The sequence below is a fragment of the Manis pentadactyla genome, chromosome 10 (genome assembly GCF_030020395.1).
Source record: "Manis pentadactyla isolate mManPen7 chromosome 10, mManPen7.hap1, whole genome shotgun sequence".
NCBI classification, from domain to species: Eukaryota; Metazoa; Chordata; class Mammalia; order Pholidota; family Manidae; genus Manis; species Manis pentadactyla.
Window position 1 is genome coordinate 92,754,452 of NC_080028.1, and position 22,711 is coordinate 92,777,162.

The window sequence follows — 22,711 nt, forward strand, 5'->3', positions numbered from 1 at the left end:
AGGGGACAGGACAATATTCCTTAAACCTTTAGAAAGTCACCATCAGGAGGATGGAGCACTGACTCTGGGGCTGTTGCCCACAAAACAAACTGATCTGGCAGAATGTGAGAACATTAAAAAAAAAGCTAACAGTATATAAAAAAATATGCATATGCATACATACAGAATTTCTATACTGGGTGTATACAGATTTACACTGGATAGGAAAACACATCTCCTTGGCAAGTCTGCGATCCCACCCAACTTTTGTTAAGGAGTTATGTATGTGGGAACTTAATTCCCTTTGAAAGCAGCCTCTGGGTGGAAAATGTTCTGGTGGCTGGGATGGGCATGCAGCGAGGACAGTGCGGCTGCACACACATTTTACCACCACTCTACATAGACCATGAGGTTCTGTGGCAGCTGCTGACTCTCCCTAAGGGCAGCCAGTTGGTGGACACATCAGTTTGCTTCCCCTGAGCGCACACTGGTAGTTTGGTAAAGCACAGGCAGAGGGCTATGCTGAGAGAAGAAGAATCTGGAGCCAGTGCAGGGTTTTTATGTGGGAGAGCTGATGTACATGCTCTGCCTCAGGAAGTTATTCCAGCCCCAGGACCGTGCCTACACTGCATACAGTGGGCAGGTCACGCTAAGAAGTCAGGGCTGCAGGTCCAGCTGAGACTAGAGGCAGTGGTCTCAGAAGCACCATCACCAAGAACTGAGCCTCTGGACAGTGCCAGCCTGACCCTCACTTTCAATGCACCTGCCACCAAGCCACCCACAATTTCCCCAGACATAATCATGAAAACACCTTAGAAAGAAATGAATTAGTGTGTGAAAGGCATGGATGGATTTTATTTATTACCCTATATCTACAATTTAACTTGAGGTAAAATATAAGCAACACATAAAAATGCCTATTTCTGCTACCATGTAATATAATTCTCCATTGTGAATATTGTGATAAAGCTAATGAAAACTCTATGCCATCACATACTCTAGCTTCTCATATAGCTGGTATTTTACAACTCTTATTGTTTGTGAACTCTCGACACATGTGAGACTCTCCTGCAAATGGTGCAGAATATCAGGGGGTGCACAGCATACTGACCCTCCCCACTTCCCCACACTGGAGCCTCGATGTTACAAGTAGAATTATAAAATAATGAAGGCAATTAAACCCCCTTGAGTCTGATCCAGGCCAGAGCAGTGTTCAAAGAAACCCACCCCACACTAGGTTACATGACAGTGAGGCTTTAGTGTCATTACCCGGCCCAAACACTCATACCTGGTCTTAAACTTCTGGGGCACCATGCACTTTATTTGGATGAAAAGCAAATGTGGAAGAGGTTCTCTGTATTCCATCTATAAGCCACAAGCTGAGATACTAACCTCTTACTGGCTGTTAGGTGATCCAGATGGTTGGTTTTTTTTTTAATTAGGTTAAAAAACATATGAACCATGATAGACAGCTTAGGAAAAGGTTTAGTCAAATATACAGATACTAACTGTTCACTCAATCATTAAGGAGAGCCGTGAACCAAAGGATCATTTAAATGATTTTTCAAATAGAAAAACTAAAGAACTGAACTATCACAGGTGTTTTCTTCACTGCAGAAGCTGAGATGTTCCAGTAGGAGATATCTTCACTTGACTGGAAAATAAACACCATAGCTGCAGGCTCTGCTGAATACGTAAAAAATCTGATGAGATTCATCCCTGTCAATTTCCCTGTCATTTTTCCAGCATTGCTGTAAAATCCTTATAATACATTCCAAAGGAAACCAGCCATTCCAAATCTACAGTCACTCTGCTCTTTAATTCAATTCACAGAACTGCTGAAAAAGTAGACATTTCTATCTAAAAGTAGAAAAAAAGGTTTGTATAGAAGGTATTTCTGTTATACAAGTATATTACACAGTTGGGGGGTAACAGGTCTGAAAGGCTCTTCTCACCCGCTGAAGCTTTAGGCTGAAGTAGGAGAGAAAACAAACAAGCAAGAGAACACGTTAGTCTGATTACAGGAATTCAACGTTCCCAAAACACCACAACCTGATCAGCACTTAAATCCAGGAACTGACACAATATGGCCAATTCCATGACCAAAACAAGTCTCTGTACAGGAAAATGCATCATCGGATACACTTCAGAGCCAGCTACTATCAATCTTAGCCCATTATTATCACGTAACATCCAACAGCTTGGGCTTAGTGAGGTGCAATACGACAGGAGGACCCAGTCTGCGACTTCCTGTCCAGAGCTGCCCTTCCTGTTAAAGACCTGAACAAATTTAAAAAGTCTGGAAGAATGGGTTCAGGCTTGTAATTTAACAAAGTAAGATGCCCAGACTCTGTCAATACTACTGTCCAAGATTAGGGAAAAAAGTCAGTCTAGTGACACTAACTCACAGTGAATTCCAATGTTGAGGACAAGATTTATTTACCCTTACAGGTTAAAAACGAAACATCTACCTTTTAAGGCAAAGTGCTTTTACAGCTTTGACAGACAGACGTGTACTGACCCAGAGAAACTCTCTCTGCTTAAATCTTCTAGCTCAAGCCCTGCAGTGTGGCTTACTGGCCCTTACATGCCCTGAAGGCGGGGCTATCATTTTTGGGGCTGAACCAGGGAAAACACATTAGCTTATGAATAGGCAACTGAGTTCAGACAGACACTACACAGTATCTGGGATACAGGAGCTGACTTACCCTAGGAGGGAAGAGCTCTACCACGTAGGGTCTGGTTCTTGCTTGATCTGAGAGCTTCCATCGGCCTCCTTTATTTCTGTCAAGAAAAAGAAAAATGAAAAAGTAAACAGCAATTTACTTGCACTGCTAATATAAATCTGCTCAGTTATACCCACACCAAAGTATTTACTCACGATTTAATAGGAATTACAAGATACTGAAAATAGTAACATTTTCAGAAACAACAATGTTCTGCAGCAGTAAGTGCTGAAGTTTGTTACTTATGCTTTCTAAGTGATGAACATCTCATACTTTATGTGCTTACATGGAGCACAAGAACCCATGAGTCATTTCTGAACACAGTGGTTCTGGGCATGAACTACAAATCCCATCCACCCAGAAACAAAGGAACAAAAACCATCACACAGTTTTAAAAACACAAGTAGTCCTTTGTGTTAATAAAAGTCTTCAGGAGCTTCAGTGTTTGACAACTGGACACCCCTTTACCTTCTGTTGCAGGAGCCTCCAATTGGCTTGGCTCAGTTGATTCTGAACAAAAAGACATGAAGATTTGATCTTTAACATTGTGCAAAGGCAGCTTTCAATTGTCTAAAAGAGCCTACAGGGAGGAAGAGGTGAGAAAGCTCTTCCAGACACTACGCAAAGCACTAGTCTAGGATAAAACAACAGCCAAAGATCCTTGGGTTTAAATACACAATTACTTGACTAGACTTTTCAAAAATTTACTTTTCTTAAATGTGTTAAGTTAGCTTACACAACCGGGGTCTTAAATAACAATCTTAATTAACACAGCTCTAACAGGCACTTAAGAAGCTCTTCTTTTTACCCTTTTTCTGTGGGCTCCTTTTTTATAAAAACCTTTCACTCCTTTCTATGAATCACAGCAGCAAGCCTCAACACCCGTTTCTAAGGAATTTTTAAAACCACAATACATGCATTTCCACCCAACACAATTTGGCTTATAGCAACCATTAGAAACAAATGGCATAAAGGGTGAAGTTAAAAGAAACTTCTTACTTAAAAACTGCCATTCTCCACCAGTAGTCTAAGGATTCCTAATTTTATGCCTGACCTGGGGCTGTATGGTCCACAGTTCTCAGTTAGGACCTACAGACTGAGCTTACACAGGCTTCCAAACACAGGAGCCAAAGAAATAAAGTGTGTGTGTGGAAATGACTTTCCTTACAGTTAGGAAAATGTAAGCATCTGAGGCCACACAATTTTATGTGACCTGTGTTACTGAACAAAACGAAACAGGAATATTTATGTTTTATCTGCTTAATATACCTTGTATCACTGGGCCTTCTGACTCACTCTGATCAACCAACTCTGAAAATAAAGCAGATTCATTTAAATAATAATTAAATGACAAGCCATCACATTTGAAAAGCACCTTTACATACATACATTCTTCCTCTGATGCTCCAGCTCTGCCCTGACAGGTGCTATTTTCCTTACGATAAGAAGGAAATAAGCAGAAGAGTTCTCCTATGTCCCATCAAAATAACAAATTCACAGTAATCAACATAAAGTTCTATTCCAGAAGGATGAGAACATACCCGAACATGTAAACCTCAAGTAAGGGAGCAGGGAGACATATAGTAAAATGTTCTTTCACACCAAAAAGTACACTGAAGACATGAATTGGGATGAATTTTTAAAATATTCAAAGAAAATACTTATGGGATTTCTTTATTTAAAGGATCAAGTGCCCTAGCGTTATTAAAGCTGAATGTTACAAAGATGATTCAAAATCTATGAAGCCGGTGTACCTCTCTTTTATTATTGACAGCACCCAGATACCGACATACTTGCCCAAGAGAGAGGATATACTAAAAACACAGATCTATAAAAAAAGGAACTCATGGTCTGGGGTAATGAATAAATTTTATAATAAAGCGAAACTCAAAACTTGGAGGCCACAGAAGTGTAACCAAATCCATGACCCTGCAAAGTGAAGAAGCAGCAGGGTCAATGGTGTGAAGCGCAAAAGAACAGCAGGGGGCAGGTGCAATGGCTACACTCAGGTCAGGGGGGGTCAGTGACTCACATGGCTCTGCTGCTCAGTCACAAAAACTCCTGAACATCTAACTGAAGAAGAAGCTTACACTTTCCCAGTGAGTAAACTACAGAACTGAATACTCAACATAGATGATCTTGGAGAGTTAGAATACCAATTGGAAAGAAAACAGAAATGCCTTAAAAAATGTCTTAAAAAAGAGTAATTCTCACTTTTGAAACTTTCTAGTAATACAATTACCAGAACAACACAGAACACTAGTTACATGTTGCTAAAAAAAACTATTTAAAATGATAGGTACATCGGGAAACTGGAAGAACACTTACATTTGTCCATGCAACGATATTTGAGAGCCCAATGTGTGCCAGACATTATGATTAAATATTAATAGAAGCAAGCTAACCTCTCACATCCAGGAGAAGAGAAAACAGAGACTTCAATGGAATACTCACGGTTATTAATCACAAGTCCTGGAAATGGTCTAAAGAGGGAAACAAATTGTATAACCATCTATTTTTATTCTACAAGAATTTACATATATATACAGTTCATTCAATCAATATTTAACCCAAGTCATTTATGTGTTGGAATAAGAATTGTTAATCTAACTTTTTAAATACTTTTTTATAGGCTTCTTCACCTGTAGACAAAGGAAAAACTAACATAGGCCATTATTAGACAACAAGACACTGAAGATGGTTAGGAAAACAAAACCAGGATCAAGGAAAAGGAGAATACAGTACTTCTACGAAGTGCTCTAATAGAGGAAGGCTTTTTCCCAGACCCCTGGGGAATGGCATGGGGAACGAACACCGGTCAAGTAGGGAAAAGGTACTGGAGAAGGTTAAGTGGATGAGAGGGCACTACATTAGCTACTTCCGAGTGTAAATCCCAAGTGATTTATGCTAGAGATAGTGGACACCCACAATGAGCTGACCATGTGATAGCTATGCTTCTGCAAACTGCAGGAGAAGAGTGAAGATACCCTGAGGTTTTGCTTGGGTGGACAGGGAAAGGACGCATGCTGAATACGCACTGCGACGAGCTCATGTTACTGCAGAGGGTGAGTAGAATCACGCCCACTCTGTGGGTAAGGAGCTGATGCCTCAAAGGGAACAGTTACAACCCCACTGTGTGGATAAGGGAACAGAACTGACGTGGCTGACTTGGGACTGAATCCCTGTCTGACCTGAAGCCCAGGATGACATGCCTAAGACAGGGGCTGGCAAAATTTTTCTGTAAACGGCCAGGGAGTAAACATTTTAGGCTTTGTAGGTTATCTCTGTCCCAACTACTAAAATTTATCACTGTAACATGAAAAGCAGCCACATACATTATGCAAATAAATGCATGTGACTGCGTTTTAGTAAGACTTTTTATAAAAGTAAGTGCAGGCTGGATCTGGTCCACAGGCCATAGTTTGCTAACCCCTTGCCTTAAAGTCTGGAGAATTAGGAGAGTCAGCTCAAGGAGAAGAGAATCTGAGAGGTCAATAACTGAAGTATTTTATTTGTTTCTTTCACTACATGGTAAGCCTGATTCTATTATACATGTCACTGCATTCTGGAAAATGACTTAGTGCCTCATGATCTGCAGATTCCTTCTGATGACCAAGCAGCGAACTCTTACTTACCTAATGACTGTGAATTTAATGAATTCAGCAGAATCTAAGATCCTTCTCATGGAGCTGATTTCCAGGTAACTGGGGGCTTTGAATGACACTCCAGGAGGCATGCCATCAACCACCACGCAACCGGGGTTAATTGTGATTTTCCTGTAGGGAACTTTCACAGGGAAACCCATACCAATAGCTTCACCTATAATGAGACAATAGCATTAAAAGTATAATCTAACAGCATCTTACGAAGAAGTGTTTAAGAAGCACATAGTAACATTTAAAGACTGTCTCTGCTGTTAGCTAAGGTCCTTTGTACATGCCAAATAACCTTACATATGAACCTTAATTTTATTCACTATGATACTGGATCACCATCGTGTAACACATTAAATGTTTTCTTACTAATTTAATTTTACTAACACCAAAACCTATTTTTTAGCTTTATTTCCGTTTTATATAGGAAGAATACAACTATCTGAGCATAAGCTACTATTAAGATCTTACTGAAACAAAATTTTCTTGCTTATTGCAAGCTGTACAATGCAAATGCAAAACTTACCAAATTTTCGACTGAAGAGGTCATTAACTTGTTCTCTTAGCTGTCTAGCTTTTTCAACTTTTGACAGTCTTTCATTATCATCATCTAAAAATTTAAGAGAAAACTCGTAACTTAATAATGTAATTTTAATTCAAAGCAAACATTGAGCTGTGTAACTTGCTTTGCTTAAGTACATTAAGCCAATTAAGACTGAAGTGACTTAACCCAACTATTTAACAATAACACCAAATTGAAAATGCTACAACTTTATTCCTGTTATAAAGATGCAATACAAAGAGCTTTACTTGCTGTGTCATACAAATTTTTCAAAGAACACACAGACACCTGGCAGTCAAGAGGTCTTAGCTCATATCAAGTCCAGTAACTGCACAGAACTGTTTAGAGATTAACTGTGAGGTGCTGTTTATTGGCTGAACATTTTTGAAGGGCTGGGGACAATGCAGCACTGTGCTGTACATTCAACATCCCAGGATGATTAGAGCAAACTCCAGTGATCCAAGTCAAGAAAGTGAAAACCTGAAGAGGAAAAACCCCACAAACTATGATGAAGGCAAAGAAATCACACCTGGAATTGTCACCTGAATGATGTTAAGATCTTCAACACCTGATGCAGTAGTATTAACATTGGATGATGAGTTTATTTTTCCTTAAGACAGAAACAAGATTAGAACATATACAAAATGTAATAAAATCTCTAATAACGTGTTTACAATTAATTCGGCCTACACCAGTATTTTAACCCAACTCTGCTTAAGGTTTGCTCTTTTTCCAAGGGTACTTTGTCATTCCATAGTATTAAGTTTCCTGAGACTTTTTCACTTTTTTCTTTTTCATGGTGCCTAGTACTGCATCAGACACACAGAGATTCTCATTACTAAAGAACTAAAAATTTAACTTAGTTATAGCCACAATTTTGAATGAGTTTTCCTGGTTTTATCTCAGTATCTGCTCTTTAAACACTTCTTTAATTACTACTGAAAAATCTCTAAGGACATTTTCTGTAGCAAGGACCTTACTTGGAGGGCTCTTGGAGGAGGAGGTGCTCTCCTTAATTGCGGTCTCAAACATTTCCGGCCTAAAACAAGAAACAGAAAACACGTGTGCTAAAAATCCAATAGTGAAATACTGAAGATTAAATAAGTGAAAGATTTAAAAACCAGTAACTTTTCTATAAATATTCAGTCAATTCTTTGTAATGGAAGAACAGAAACCACATGGTTATTTCATATAAGGAAAGACTAATTACAATTATGATTAGAACATCCATCCCATCCCTATCTAGTTTTCATAGCTGCTTCTTCCCATGACTTCAATAGCTGCTGGAAGATTCAGGGCTAGACTTGAGAATGGGAACAGAAAGTGCCCCATATTTAGGTGGCATGGAAATGTAAGATGGGCTGTAAGCGAGTCTCTCTCTCTCTTAGCTACTGCCAGACCTGTAAGACCGGGCTGCAAGTACAAAAGGTGGCCATTATGCTTGGCAGTATCAGCTTTGATTATTTGACAGCATTCCTGGGTTACTCAAAATTAAATGTTCATAAATAAAACCTAAAAATCCATTTTAGTTAATTTTAATTATGTCTTGATCAACATACAGTTTTTAATTCTAATTATTCCCATCTCTCTCAATCATGTTGGCCTAATTCATAGACCTACAAGCAAATAGGAGAAATTTAAAATACTGTGTGAGTTGGAGAAGTAATAGGGCTTTACAAAACTGAGCTGCATGCATGCTTAGATTCCAGTAGCATCAACCATTACAAATACAACTGTAGGGTGATGTAAAAAATCCATTTGTTATCCCTCTGACAAGCTAGAGCCCTCCTTCCCTCTTTTAACCAATTACAGAAAATTTAAAACACAATACAAAAGTACAGCTTAAGGGTTTTTTGTTTTTTACTGTAGGGTTAATTTGGCTCTGCCACAAAAGTGAATCTGTTTCTCCATCTCCCAGGATCACAAGTGTCAACTTTTGGTCCTTCTTGTTTCATCTAATTTCCTTACTTTTTAATGATGAACTTAATTTTGGCTTTGTTTCGGAGGATCTTCTCCAGCCTTGGAATGCCGAAAGTAGATGGTCGTCGGAATGGAACACCCTCAGGTAAGCCTTCCACATAAAAGTCTTCTGGAAAAGACTCAAACAATGCAAACGGCACCTTCACAGCTTGTTTAAGGCCAAGAGCTTCACCTATAAAATACACGACACATTTTTATTTCTCACATTTGTGTTTTTTATAAATACTAAACCTTTTTAAAAAAATGCATTTTAAAGTATTTTATAGCTATCAAAATCATGTTCATTTTTTAAAATCATATTAATTTTAATTTCAGAAAAATGTCTCTAATTTCTCAATGCTCAGAAAAGTAGGCGAAATTATGCCATTTGTGCCTTAACACCCACTACACTTCCTAAGACAGTAACACTTAAATGCTGAATGTTTCACTATGCTCACTTTCTTCTATTTTAAAAAGGCTAGGTTGTATTTTTTTTAAGGCAAGTACTTTAATAAAGCAAAGTATATACTCAAGGAGAAAGTGTGTCTTCTATTTTAATAATAAATGTTCTAAAATAAATTTACCGCATTTTTCATTGAAAAGATTTTCAACTTTCTGTTTTAGGTCTGTGATTTTGGCATTCCAGGCCTCTGCATGTAAAAAGACAAGAGGTTGTTAGTAATACTCAACAAAATACACTTGTGGTCAGGAATTTTTCATCTTATTGTACATCATTAAGTACAAAATAAAAACAAACACAGAAGTTTTTAACAGTCTTATCTTGACAACCACTCTAATCCTGACATACTATTCAACTTCTATTACATTACTAACATGTTCACTACAAATAAGTGACATGTGCTAAAATTAAAAACAAAAGAAAACCAGCCATAAAAAAGAATAAAATCTTGCTATTCACAATAGGATGGACTTAGAGGATATTACACAAGTGAAAAAGTCAGAGAAAGACAGATACCCTATGATTTCACTTGTATGTGGAATCTTAAAATCAACAACAAAAAACATGAACCCCTCAAAAAAACTAAAGAAATACCATTTGACCCAGTAATTCCACTTGTAAGAATTTACCCAAAGAAAACAAGATCCCTGATTCAAAAAGACATATGTACCCCTACGTTTATCACAGCACTATTTACAGTAGGCAAGATACGGAAGCAACCTGAGTGTCCGTCAGTAAATGAACAGATAAAAAAAAGAAAATAAATCCTCTCATTTGCAACAATATGGATGGTTCTAGAGGGTAATGATGCTCAGTGGAATAAGCCAGGCGGAGAAAGACAAGTACCAAATGGTTTTGCTCATTTGTGGAGTATAAAAACAAAGCAAAACAGAAGGAACAAAATAGCAGTAGACTCACAGACACTGAGAAGGGACTAGTGGTTACCAAGAGGAGGGGTTGCAGATGGAGAAGGGGATTAAGGGACACTATAATTCACAATCTCAATTTAGGCAGGTCACTGGGACAATAGTACAGCACAGAGAATATAATTAATGACTCTGTAATACCTTACTACATTAGTAGACAGTGACTGCAATGGAGGGAGTGAGGACTTGATAATATGGGTGAATGCTGAACCACTGTGTTGTATATTTGAAACCATCATAAGATTGTGTATCAATGATACTTTAATTAAAAAAAAAAAACCACAAACTAGACTCAGAGAATAAACTAGTGGTTGCCAGAGGGGTGGGGAGATGAGAAAAACAGGTGAAGGGGATTAAAAAGTACAAACTTCTAGTTATAAAAGAAATCAGTCACAGGGATGAAAAGTACAAATAGGGATTATAGTCAATAATATTGTAATAACTGTGTATACAGGTGACAGGTGGTCACTATATTTCTTGGTGAGCATTTCATAATGTATACAATTGCTGAATGACTATGTTGTACACCTGAAACTAGTAAAATACTTTATGTCCACTATAATTCAGTTAAAGTATTTTTTTTTAATTGTAGTCATCTTGGAAAAAAAAAACCCAAGCTGAAATTTAGAACAGTAAGGTGGGTTGTTTCTACCTACAACCTGTCTTTTCCTAATGTAATTATTTAAAATACCCTTCCACAACACAAATTTTAAAAAAATAAAATGGCCCCATAAGATGGCCAGGGGCTTCTTTGGCAATCACAGGAACTGTAATTTTGCTCCTTACTTTAAAAGTCAAGTACTGATTTCATTAAAGAAGCGAACTTGTTTTTCAGGGGGAACAAAACCAAAACAAATGAAAACCAAAAAAACAAATCAGTGTCTACGATGTGCTAGGTATGGATGCACCTTTCAATGATCTATAATCCTCACAACAACCCTATGAAGCAGGAAATAATGTGATCCCCATTTTACAAGTAAGGACATGGAGGAACAGAGAAGTTAGGTAGTTTGCCCAAGGTCACAGCATTATAAAGTAGTAGCACCAGACATGAAGGCCCAGCAGTCTGACTCTATAGTCTGTGCCTTTAAATCATTTACAATAGTTCCCCAAATAACAGCATTCACCTAGTAAAGTTAGTATTATTATTAATTCCTTTGCTTCAAAATGAAATAAAGAAAAATAAAATGCATATTTACCGAAGGAAAATTCTCTCCCTCGAGGCTTGAAGGGAACATTAGAACCATTGGTCTGGGTAGGGGTTCGAACAGCTGAGGTTTGAGGGCTGTTGTTATTAGGGCCTAAGGAAGAATTTTTAAAAAATCATCATCAACACACGTATTTAATCATGCTCAAGTAGCGCTGCGATTTCTCTAGGACATGCTCCTGCCATCCTGCCTGCACTGGAAACAAAGCTAGGCTCCAGCAGTAGATAAGCACTCCACCACGGCCCAGGGCACTGGCACCTGGTTCCACAGCCTTCCATCGACTTCTCTGCTTTCATCCTTACAAGCATTTTCCCCTGAAACAGAATTTGCTTTCTGGAAGATCTAAGGTACTTCCAATTCACTCCATCATGTCCTTTTGGAGCCAGGTGGTTGGTGGTTACTGTGTTTGCCTGTATGATTTCCTTTCAAGCCCGGACACATGCACAGCTTTAGGTAGGAGAAGGTTATCTCCACAAGGAGGCATTCCTGCAGCTTCTCTAGCAACTCTGCAACATGCTATCCTTTAATTCTTAGTACAACTTAGAAACAACGTTATAGGTAATCAGTTCTTTTCCATCTAATGAAAATGAGTGTTAGTTTCAGTTATTCATAAAAACTCCAGGCCTTGACTCTTCCATATGTACAATCATCTAATATATAAAACAGTAAGCTTATTTTAATCCAAAGCAAGCCAACTATTTATAAATAGCCAAAACAATGGAAAGAAAAATTAAATTTCTTCAGATTTCTTAGTAAAATAACCAACATTCTAGAGATACACCCTGGGACTCTGCATTTCCCAATTTGCAGAAATGTTTATATATTAGACTCTGGGCTTTCACCTACATCACCTTTCTATCGAGCTACCTCTTTCCTCTATTTATCTTCACATAAAAGACTGATGTTTGATGAACAACTTCTGCAGTAGTACCTACCACCAGCAGCTTAGCGCATAACAGGCACCTTACCAAGCACAGTGTGTTTTAACTAATTTAATTTACATAGACTTCACTACCATCTCCACCTTACCAACAGATAAACTGAGTCACGGGAACTCTGAACTGGCAGTCAGTTAGTTACACAGCTAGTTAAAAGTGGTAGACTTATTAATGATACTAAAAAAAAAGAAAAGTAGTAGAGTTGGGATATCAACTTTCAGAGTCTGGTTTCTCAGTCTTTACCATTACACACTCTCTCTCTCTGACAAAAATTTCATGAACCATTTCCCAGATCTAAGCAACGGATGGCAAACACAGCAGGGCATGCATCCTATCTTTCTCGTCTAGCCTGGATATGGCCTCAGAATCCTTAAAGAATATGAGGCGTCTGATGGGAATGGAGGGTTAAAATGAAATTTATCTGTCACTCCCTATACAACATCTAGATTCAACATTCTAGCCTTTGATTACTTTAAAACTCCTGAATTGAAGTTACAGCTTCCTTAAGACAGTATGGAGATGATTCTGGACCAGCTGGCTCTGGCAGCTGGTGTACCTGGCAGGAATAACCAGATACTCACTCAGCACATTCCATCACTACAGCTCTGTGACAGGCTACTCAGACCATCCAACTAGCATCTCTGCTTATACTCTGTGCTCATGAAGCAACATTTTAGCAATAACAGGACAAGACAGCAAGAAACTTGTGATAAACTTACAGAACTGAGCTGAATGAATGATCTAGTTCTTTCTGTAAATTAATAAACTAGCAACCTGGATTACACTTAAGTGAAATAACACTCCACACCCGAGAAGAGGTACATTAAAAAGGGCAATGCCAAGTACTGTGAGGATGTGCAGCCTTACTTTCCAGGCAGGAAGTGTCAATAAATACCACAGCCACTTTGGGAAAATGTCGGGCAGTTTCTTATGAAGTCAAAAAGCCAGCAATTTCACCCCTAAATATTATCTGCTGTAGAGAAGGAAAGCACTCACCACATTTTGTACACATTGTCCACGGCATCTTTATTAGACAAAGGCTGAAAATAAACCCCAGTGTCCATGGACAAATGTATAAACAAAATGTGGTGAATCCATATGACTGATCCTCAGCAATAAAAAGGAAATACTGAAATATACAAGTGTACATCTCACAACATTTACTGAGAAAAAAACAGCCCACCACAAAAAGAACAGATACAGAATGACTCCATTTAAATGGAATTTACTTAGGTGTTCTATGGTGACTAAAGTGGAGCAATAGTCCCCCCCGTGGCCTGGACTTGGAGGCACTGATGCTGAGCAGCATGGGGAAACCTTTGAGGATGATGGAGATATTCCATGTGTTGACTAGCATGGTGGGACAAACATTTTCCAAAACCCCAACTGTACAATTAAAATGGGTGCATTTTATCACATATAAATTACACCTAATACATTTGATTTTTAAAATAAAAGGTTCCATAAATAAGCAGGATGTAAAATTTAAAACAGGGTATTTGTGAGGTGCAAACAACAGATTTTCTTCCTATCACTCAACTCCTGAAGGAAGTTCCTGGACAGGGGCAATGCTGCCTGTTGTCGTAGGTGAGAAAGCAGGTGCTCAGTGCGTGCATGGGACTAAGGCTCCACTTTGCAGCCATCCAGCAAAGTCTTCACACAAAACTTGAGCTTATGTGGCACAAAGAATTATCCTAACGAAGTGATCCTTTCCTTCTGCACTAAGGAAGATATGGACAGAAATACCAATAACCTAACAGGAGGCTGAGGATTGTCTATAACACTGTACAAAGTACTTAAATACTGTGAACATGACCGGTGAGATTCCCACTGAGTGGAGAAAGGGAAGTTGAGGAGTACTAGACTAGTTTAACCCGAGGTACTGCTGTTTAACCCATCCTAAACTTTCTTTCCTATGAAGAACAGGGGGAAAAAGGCAATGAAAAAAATTAGCCCACACATTCCTCTCTTGCACCCTTATTTTTAGAAAAGTTAAGGTATTTAGGGATTTTCTTGTAAGTAGTTTGTAATTTGCTCCTAGAACACCATGTTGTCTGCTTGGAAATTTTCAGTGAGAAACATTCAGAAATTTAGCTTTATCACAGGAAGCAAGCAAGCCATACCTAAAACCAGTTTTGTAAAAAACATTTGCATAAAAATGTAAACAATAAGCTGAAGAATCAACAGATATAACTAGCAAAGAACAGGAGAATCAACAGAAACATGCCACAGGATGGCCTTACCTTCCACAGTGACCTCAATTTCAGGAACTTTTGAGTTACTCCCAGGGCTTCGGGGTCTTTTGGGGGACTGCAAGGCTGTAAAGTAAGCACACAACACAATTATATCTGCATATTGGGGAAGAAAAAGCAGAAGGGGATGCTTTATAAAAACAGTATTAAAATTCATACAGGTTGGCTCTCTTCAAAGAAACCTTAAGAATTAAACTGGTAGTAAAATCACCCTCAACAAAGCTGTGGAAACACAAGTGAAGGAGGATGGCAAACAGGAAATTTTCAGGAAAGTGTTAAAAAAAGAAAGTCCATTAATTAAAATACCTTAAAAAGCAGAGACAAACCAACAGCCCCAAAAAGATATTGGCCAATGATTCAGTATGACCTACACTGAAGTGTAACAGAGTATATATAATCTCTTACCTTTAGTGTTTATTTTACTGGCCATTCCAGGAGGCAAGTAGGAAATAACTAGTTCAGGTCTAGAGAGAAAACCAAGAAACATAACAATAACCAGTAAAATACTGGTCTTTACAGTTAGTAAAAACATCAAAACTGCTATTTTTATAAATGCGACCACAGAATCATTCTGCAATGAGACAATTTCTGTCATTATAGACAAAAACTTCACTTTTCTTCCCACAACTATTTGCTAAGTGATTTTTATGAAGAGTAAATGACTTCTTTCATGAGAGTTAACTAACTCTAGTTCATTCAACTGCTGAAATTCTGCAGACATGTAAATGAGAAATTTAATCAATGGAATTCAATTGCCTGCCAAGTTTCACCAGGAATAACAGAGCAGATAAAAACCAGCATCTTCACCCTCCACTCAGCTACTCAGGAATACTGAGCGCTGTGGCTCTAACCAACTTCAAGGTATTAGGACTCTCTGTGTACTGACGGAGAAGATGGACTACAGGCTAAAGGATTTGCCAGGCAATGGACAATACCAGGGCTGGTTCAAAGCCTGGCTTTTCCATCATGGACTTGAAAGCCTTAACTGTCTGTCACCTGTAGCTAGAAAAAAACATTTTAAATAGAAATATAACTTTATTGTTTTAATTCCAGGAATGACAACATTAGCAAACACAACTTACTTTTTAACAACAAACTTGATTTTATTACTCCCCCGGACAATCCTTTCAAGACGTGGAATTCCAAACCAGGTAGGACTTCGGAAGGGAATCCCTTCTGGCAGGCCTTCTACATACAGGAACTCTGGATTTGACTCAAACACAGGGTATGGCACCTTTACTGCCTCTGTGAGTCCAAGAGCTTGAGCTGTATAAGAGGACACAGTTTGTGGAAGATGAAATGTTACATTCTTTTCTTGTTGTTTGCATTCTCTTAACTTTTTGATTTTTTTTAAATAAAGGAGGTGTAATTGCCATATAACATTATGTTCAGGTGTACAACATAATGATTTGATATTCATATATATTGCAAAATGATCACCACAGTTAAGTCAAACATCCAGGCATCCTCAAATATGTTATGTAAAAACTTTCCTATAATCTAGCAATCTCTACTTCATATTGAAGGTATTTTGCTTAGTATACTGTGCAAAACTTAAGAACAAGCCTAAAAAATAGGCATTTAATAGGAACATTTTAACACCACAAATCAGAAGGATAATTACATTAGTTTGGTCAAATCATCTCTGTGCTCTGGGCAGAAATGAACTATGGCCATTTCACACTGAAATAGCACCTACCCAGCCTCTGTGCGGTCATCTAGAGGCAAGTTTGCTATTTAAAACGTTAAGAGTTCCATCTAAGCAGAATTTGTCAAGATAGAGAGATAGAGGCACAGTGCTTAAGATTCCTGATCCAGGCAAACATTAATTCCAAGCATTACAACGCCAAGGGGGTCACCCCGGAACACTGCTATCACTCCCACTCCTTACTTCCTTCTCCATGACAGACACACCCAATCAACTGAAACACTCTTGCTGAATCTCCTCAGAATCGTTTTCAAGACAGCGCTCCAGGAAACCGCTGTCAACAAATCTAAGTTGAAACAAATGATGAAACCTATTTGCCATTTGGTGTTAGCCAGATTAGAAGTACAGACAGTGGAACTGAGACTTATCCCAACTCCTCCCATCCTCTCCCATCCTCATATATGAGAAAACTGAATCCAAGAGAAATCAAGTAAGTTATTCACTTTAAGTAGTGAATTTAGGGCTTACAGAAACTAAAACCCCATTTCTGGGATGTTCGTTCTCTAGGTCCTGAACTGCTATAACTCATTCAGAACACTGCCTTTCATATATGTTCTTAAATTAAGACGTAATCCTTGTGTTTTACTTACCAAATTTCAAATTAAAGATCTCTTCTACTTGCTTCCGCAGCTTGGTGATTCTGACATTCCAGTCTTCTTTGACTAGAAAGCAAACGTAAAGCTCACAATGCCCTTTACTGGTGCTGAAACAGAATCAGACTGCATGCCATCTTTCCAGTGATTGTCTTTTTTAAAAAAACTAACACATAATTGACATATAACATTGTCTTGAGTTTCAAATGTATAATCCAGTGATGCTCTTTAACTCAATTTTAAGAACAAAAACTTGGGTCTTTAGGAAAAGAACGATTCCCTGCATTTGTCAAATACTAGAAGAATGAACGGATACAGAATTACAAATTTAAGTTTACATTATAAATAAAGAACTTGTTCCTAAGAATGCCCTAAATGAATGGATTTGAAACATTCCTCCTTGGAGGTACATCAGAGAATCCTGTTAGGGGAGAGGAGGGACCAGTTGTATAAGGCTTCAGGCCTTCTACACCAGGTTAAACCACAACAGTTTCACTTGTATTTGCTTGTTATACAGGAATTCCTTGTTTTATCGAATAGATGTGTGTCTGGAAATCAGTACAAAGCAACATTTCACTAATCATAGCAAGAAATACATGGTAAATGAATGGCAGAAACCCATGTTAAAGAGATTTTAGGGAGGTGCCAGTCAGCATTATTCATATCTACAATCTAGTTTATTTCCTTATCCCCTATTTATAAGACAACGATCCTCTTTTAAACAAAACAAATATTAAAGAAAAATAGGTATATATAAAAGACATGTAGGATGCCACTTCAACAGATATTCAGGGCCTGTTTGGTCAAGTTGTAAATGGAGAAAACGGAGGTAGGCTTGGAGACAATGGAGGATCATTGGAGGTATTGACTGGATTGACTGGGCAAGGAAAGGAGTGTGGGAGAGAGAGAGGAAAAGGGCACGGAGCCAAGAATGTATATGAAATCAAGTGCAGAGGTCACCCATGCCTGCTGACAAGGGCAGTGGGCAATGTTAGACAAGTTCTGAGAATACTACTAAAGGTTGGTGGGGCTTCAGAAAATCTTTCAAAATTTATTTTACTTTTGCTGTAAAAGTACTTGTAAAACTTTTACTTTAAAAGAAAACCTAGCATCTCAAGGATTTAATATGGTTACTCATCGATTCATCCAGAGGAAGTTAGTCTGGTATAAACCAAGAGTGAATTATTACGCTAAGGACATCTAGACTCTCCTTTTCCAAGATAAAAGGCTTCTGTTATCTTGCTGCTCAGCCTCCTGCTACACTTCCATCTCTGGTATTTGTTGCTCTATGCAGAAAGATTTCGGCATTACTCCTCACAGGAACCAAGTAACAGCCTCCAGCACTCCTCTTCCCCTTCTACGCTTAACTCCCTGGCTCACTCCACCACTTTCTCACATGTGCTATGTCCTTCCAAATTGAGGGCAAAGTGCACCCACAATGTTAAAGTACACAACTCTTACCAAAATCCATGTCATGCCAAGAATTAAGCAGACACTTCCACGGCAATGACTGAGGCTTGCCGTGCAGCCTACAGCCAGAAATAGTCCAGCGAAAGACTAATGCCTGGTTCGCTGGCAAACCAAGTAATGTTTTGCTTGAACGAAGAGACCACCTTTAATTCTTTCCAAAGTCTCCTATGACTGTTAGAAGGCCCAGTATTGTTAAATAATTTGGAAAATCAAGATTCTTCTTTTGGTTAAGTGACTTTTAAACTATACACTAGAAGACAGATCAGGTCCTGCTGAAAATGCTATTAACTCCATTCTTGGAGTAATTCCTATGACACCTGTATATTCTTCCAATGGTTAAGTGTTCAACGTTCTCAGTTTACAGTCTCTGTTAGAGCTGCCCCAAATAAAACTGTGATGACATTAACTACATTTGAATTTGTGGTCTGTTTTGAGAAATGAAGACTCATACACAAAGACTTTCATCATACTGACTAATCCACGTTAAAACTCTACCTTGAAGAATGTTTTTCTTTCCATTACTTCCCCTAGCAAAGTCTGAGTCATCTCCAATCTTCAATTATCATCAATACTTTGTTTCTTTGCCTAAATCAAAAGCATGCTGAGGAGGCCTCTGTGTTGATTTTGATATTCAACCTAAGAGGTGAGCCTTGATCATCCTTTCTCCCCTGCAAGGGTCCTGGCACAGGATAGTTTTGTTTCCCAAGTATAGTATTTCTCAACCACTTTTCATGACACGACAAACACAAAGGTTAGATAATTTATTTGGCATCCTGGCTGACCTTCACCAGTTGCCCCCAAGAACCCTAAGAACTGAAGGATCAGTATTTTTAGTACATATCACCTTACCTTGTATACCAGTTCCTCTTAGTATTTATAAACAATTAACTGCACAAATTCAGAAACACCCCTTGGTTCTGGGCAACAGAAGTTCCTAACATAGATCTACAAGTTGTGGTCACCTTTTCTGATATTATGCAATGGTAAACAGAAAGATGGGAAAGAAAGGAAGGCAGACTTACAGCTCACATAAAGAAAATAAAACCATTCACACAACTGAGATTGAAACATCACAGTTCTTTCCTGTTGGGCTGTGATGTCAGTGCAGCTGCCAAATAATTTTTGTCATTTTAAAAGGAGAGTTCATGTGAATACAGTTTAAGTCTAAATCTGCATGGTTTGCTATATTAGTCACATGTGACAACCGAGCGCTTGAAATGGGGCTCGCTGAATTGAGATGTACTGTAAGCATAAAACATACACCAGAGTTTCTAAGAAAGAATGTTGTATATGAAATGAAAGTGTAAATGGCTTTATCACGTTTACTTATATTGATTACAATTTGAAACACAGTTTTGGCTACTAGAAAATGTGAAATGATATATGGGGCTTGTACTTGTGACACACATTATTTCTACTGAACACCAGCAGTCTGAATGCAAAGCTTGGAGTTTTCCTAAAACTGCTTATGTTCACACGGATAAATCAAGGAGTGCTTGTATTGACCTTCCACACAAGATTTTTTGAGGGAAAGAGAGAAAAGGTGAGTTCCATCACTTTATAAGATTTTTTAAAAAGCTTAAAAACTGCTGATGCTATAAGTTTTTTAAAAGGAATTCACCTATCTTACCTGGTGTATTCGTCCGTGGCTGAGTAACTTCAGTAGTACTATGAGTCAGAAGTTCTGGTCTGTAAAAACACGCTGACATTAGTAACAGCATTTTGAAAAATCTTAAAGGCTCTTTCCCACACAGCTGTGCACTGTCAGTGACTTTCAATGTGGTTCATTCTGCCTTTATTTGCAGTGAAAATCATTTTGGCAATTCTAGATTATTTTGACAATAGCAATTTTCAGATTCATGTGTAGACCTGTATGTCCTCGCAGGCATTTTAAGCTCAACCATGCAAAACAGTCAGTCACCTTTTGAGCCTGTCATGCCACACCCTTAAGGCTGCAGGCACTCCACACAGAAGGGGGTAGTAGCTCTGCAGACACTCAAGTACATTCAACAACTCCCTGCCCCTACTTTTTAAATTTCCTTTATTTGAAACACCTTTTCTCTAATCTTTATGCACAACTGACAGATCTACACACCACCCCAGTCTTCTTCCCCACAGCATGCAGTAACTTGACTGCATTTATCTCTGTAATAAGCCTCCCTAGGATAGGGGTCCTAAACATCTGGTGCCTGGTATTAAACATCTGTTCAATAAATAAATCGAAATGTAATACCTTCATTTAAATATGCAGAGTAAGTCCAACTGAGAGGGAATAAAAGGCCCATTATCATGAAATTAATCTTTCCTAAAGGACATTAAATCTGTTTCTGCAGATTATAGCCTTACCTTTTAATAACAAATTTAACTCGATTGCCCACTTGAATAATTTTTTCCAGCCTTGGGATTCCATACCATGAGGGACTTCTAAAAGGAATGTTTTCTGGTAATCCTTCCACGTAGAGATCATTAGGATGTGCCTCAAATTTCTGGTAAGGTACAGCCTTGGCCTCAGTGCTCCCCAAGGCTTCGGCTTTACAAAAGAAAAGCAATTCAGGAGACTAAGTTTCTGCTGAAATCGTATTTCAGTACAGGACAAAGCAAGATGCACATCAACTTTTAAAAAGCAAAATGTACTCTAGCAACACATTAACTACTGAAATAGATTTAATATAGCAAATGCAAGTATAAAAAGCCCATGATCAAGAAGTTACTTTTGGTGGATTTAAGTTTCCTGATTCTGAGACCATCTTAATAGCTCTAAGATCTTACAGAAAACTTTTTAGTAACTTTGGGAAAAAATAAAGGATAAGAAAATTGTGACAGAATAAAGAATGCAACTTAAGTACTATTTTTTCAAATACCCGGAAACAGACTTTTGCTACTTAATGTTTTATAAGTGTGATAATCCTTTTATTGGCTTCTGCACATAACTTATTTTATGCTACACTTTTATTTGTACTGCAACCATAAGATCAATGTTCTTTACCCGTTAAGTGGGCTGTTTTCTTTTTTTCTTTTGGTATCTTTAATATACATTTACATGAGTAACCTTGTGGTTACTAGTTCCTCCCATTATCAAGGCCACGACATACCCCATTACAGCAACCGTCCATCAGTGTAGTAAGATGCTATAGAATCAATCACTACTTGTTTTTTTCTGTGCTATATATACTGCCTTCCCCGTGCCCCCCCACTAACGTTAAGTGGGCTGTTTTAAAAGGAAGTAACTTTCAGCAAAGAATTAATGGAATGGGAAATAAAAATAGTAAGCAGAGACTGGTTTAGATTAAGAGCTGCATCAACCAAAGTTAACACATGAACCTTATTTAGATCCAGATTCAAAGCAAAAACTTTAAAGATACTTTTCAGATGAGTGAGGAAACTCAGTGAAGGGAATGGGCAGGACTGGATACAGAGGAATGGTTAATTTTGTCAGGCGTGACAATGACACTGTGGTTGTGTTAAGAAAATGTCACACTGTTCATGGATGTGCACTGAATAAGTAAAAGGACAAAATGCCTGTGATTTCCTTTATAATATTCCTACAAAGGGAAAAAGAAGTAAAGATGGACTTGATCAAAATCTTAATGATAACTAAACTTGCAAGTGGGTTATATGCAAATTCACTGTACTATTTTCTATTTCTGAATAGGTGTAGAACTGCAATTTTGAGATGTAAAAATGAAATTAGTAATCCCTGCTCTGAAACCACATCCAAAGAGAATCCTAATAAGATTAGAGCGATGTAGGCAATACATAGTTTTTCCCTTACATTCTGTATGTTACATTTAAATATTTCACAATATGGTGGTTTTTAGAAGAGTGGCTCCTTAAATAATTTGCATTTTTAAAATTCTTACATTGACTTCACTGGCAAATTTAAAGGCCTTCTTTGTTTCATTAGCACCAAATCTGAAGAGTTCAATACAGGATCTTTCTGATAAGGTACAGAATGTGTACTTGAAAACTATATATACAATGTAATAAAGATCAAGAACATTCCCCTAAAAAGTATGGTAAAGGCCTTTTCATTCACACCTGGGAGTAATATTCAGTATAATTACTCTGCTAAATATAGCCAAAAGAACTGAATCACAATTCTAACAAACTTCCCATAAAATAGAACTAATTGTTAGAGTTGGGAGAGAAAGGGCAGAAGCAATAGGAAAAGAGGAAGGTCACCCTAAAGAGCTGTTCAACAGTGAGGCCTCCACTACAGAAATCACAATACCCCCACTACCCTCTTCCCCTTATCCTGCCCCATTTTTCCTCAGACC

The 22,711-nt window shown here is 38.0% G+C and overlaps 1 protein-coding gene across 8 annotated transcripts in view; it reads right to left on the reverse strand.

The window, feature by feature from the left end:
- Nucleotides 1-1,777: 1,777 nt before the first annotated feature.
- The window catches only part of GTF2I (general transcription factor IIi), a 104,566-nt gene continuing 83,632 nt past the window's right edge, over nt 1,778-22,711 (reverse strand). For all 8 annotated transcript variants that reach the window (XM_036887397.2, XM_057487222.1, XM_036887396.2 and 5 more), the window contains 18 exons: nt 20,781-20,964; nt 20,065-20,123; nt 16,962-17,033; nt 15,746-15,929; nt 15,069-15,127; nt 14,655-14,729; nt 11,465-11,566; nt 9,464-9,529; nt 8,889-9,072; nt 7,901-7,959; nt 7,450-7,530; nt 6,885-6,968; nt 6,341-6,524; nt 5,160-5,188; nt 3,975-4,016; nt 3,174-3,215; nt 2,688-2,763; nt 1,778-1,950 (listed from right to left, as the gene is read on the reverse strand). In XM_036887397.2, coding sequence (XP_036743292.2) covers nt 2,705-2,763; nt 3,174-3,215; nt 3,975-4,016; nt 5,160-5,188; nt 6,341-6,524; nt 6,885-6,968; nt 7,450-7,530; nt 7,901-7,959; nt 8,889-9,072; nt 9,464-9,529; nt 11,465-11,566; nt 14,655-14,729; nt 15,069-15,127; nt 15,746-15,929; nt 16,962-17,033; nt 20,065-20,123; nt 20,781-20,964 — 1,565 coding nt within the window. In that variant the 3' untranslated portion in view covers nt 1,778-1,950; nt 2,688-2,704. The remainder of the gene's footprint in view (nt 1,951-2,687; nt 2,764-3,173; nt 3,216-3,974; nt 4,017-5,159; nt 5,189-6,340; nt 6,525-6,884; nt 6,969-7,449; nt 7,531-7,900; nt 7,960-8,888; nt 9,073-9,463; nt 9,530-11,464; nt 11,567-14,654; nt 14,730-15,068; nt 15,128-15,745; nt 15,930-16,961; nt 17,034-20,064; nt 20,124-20,780; nt 20,965-22,711) is intronic.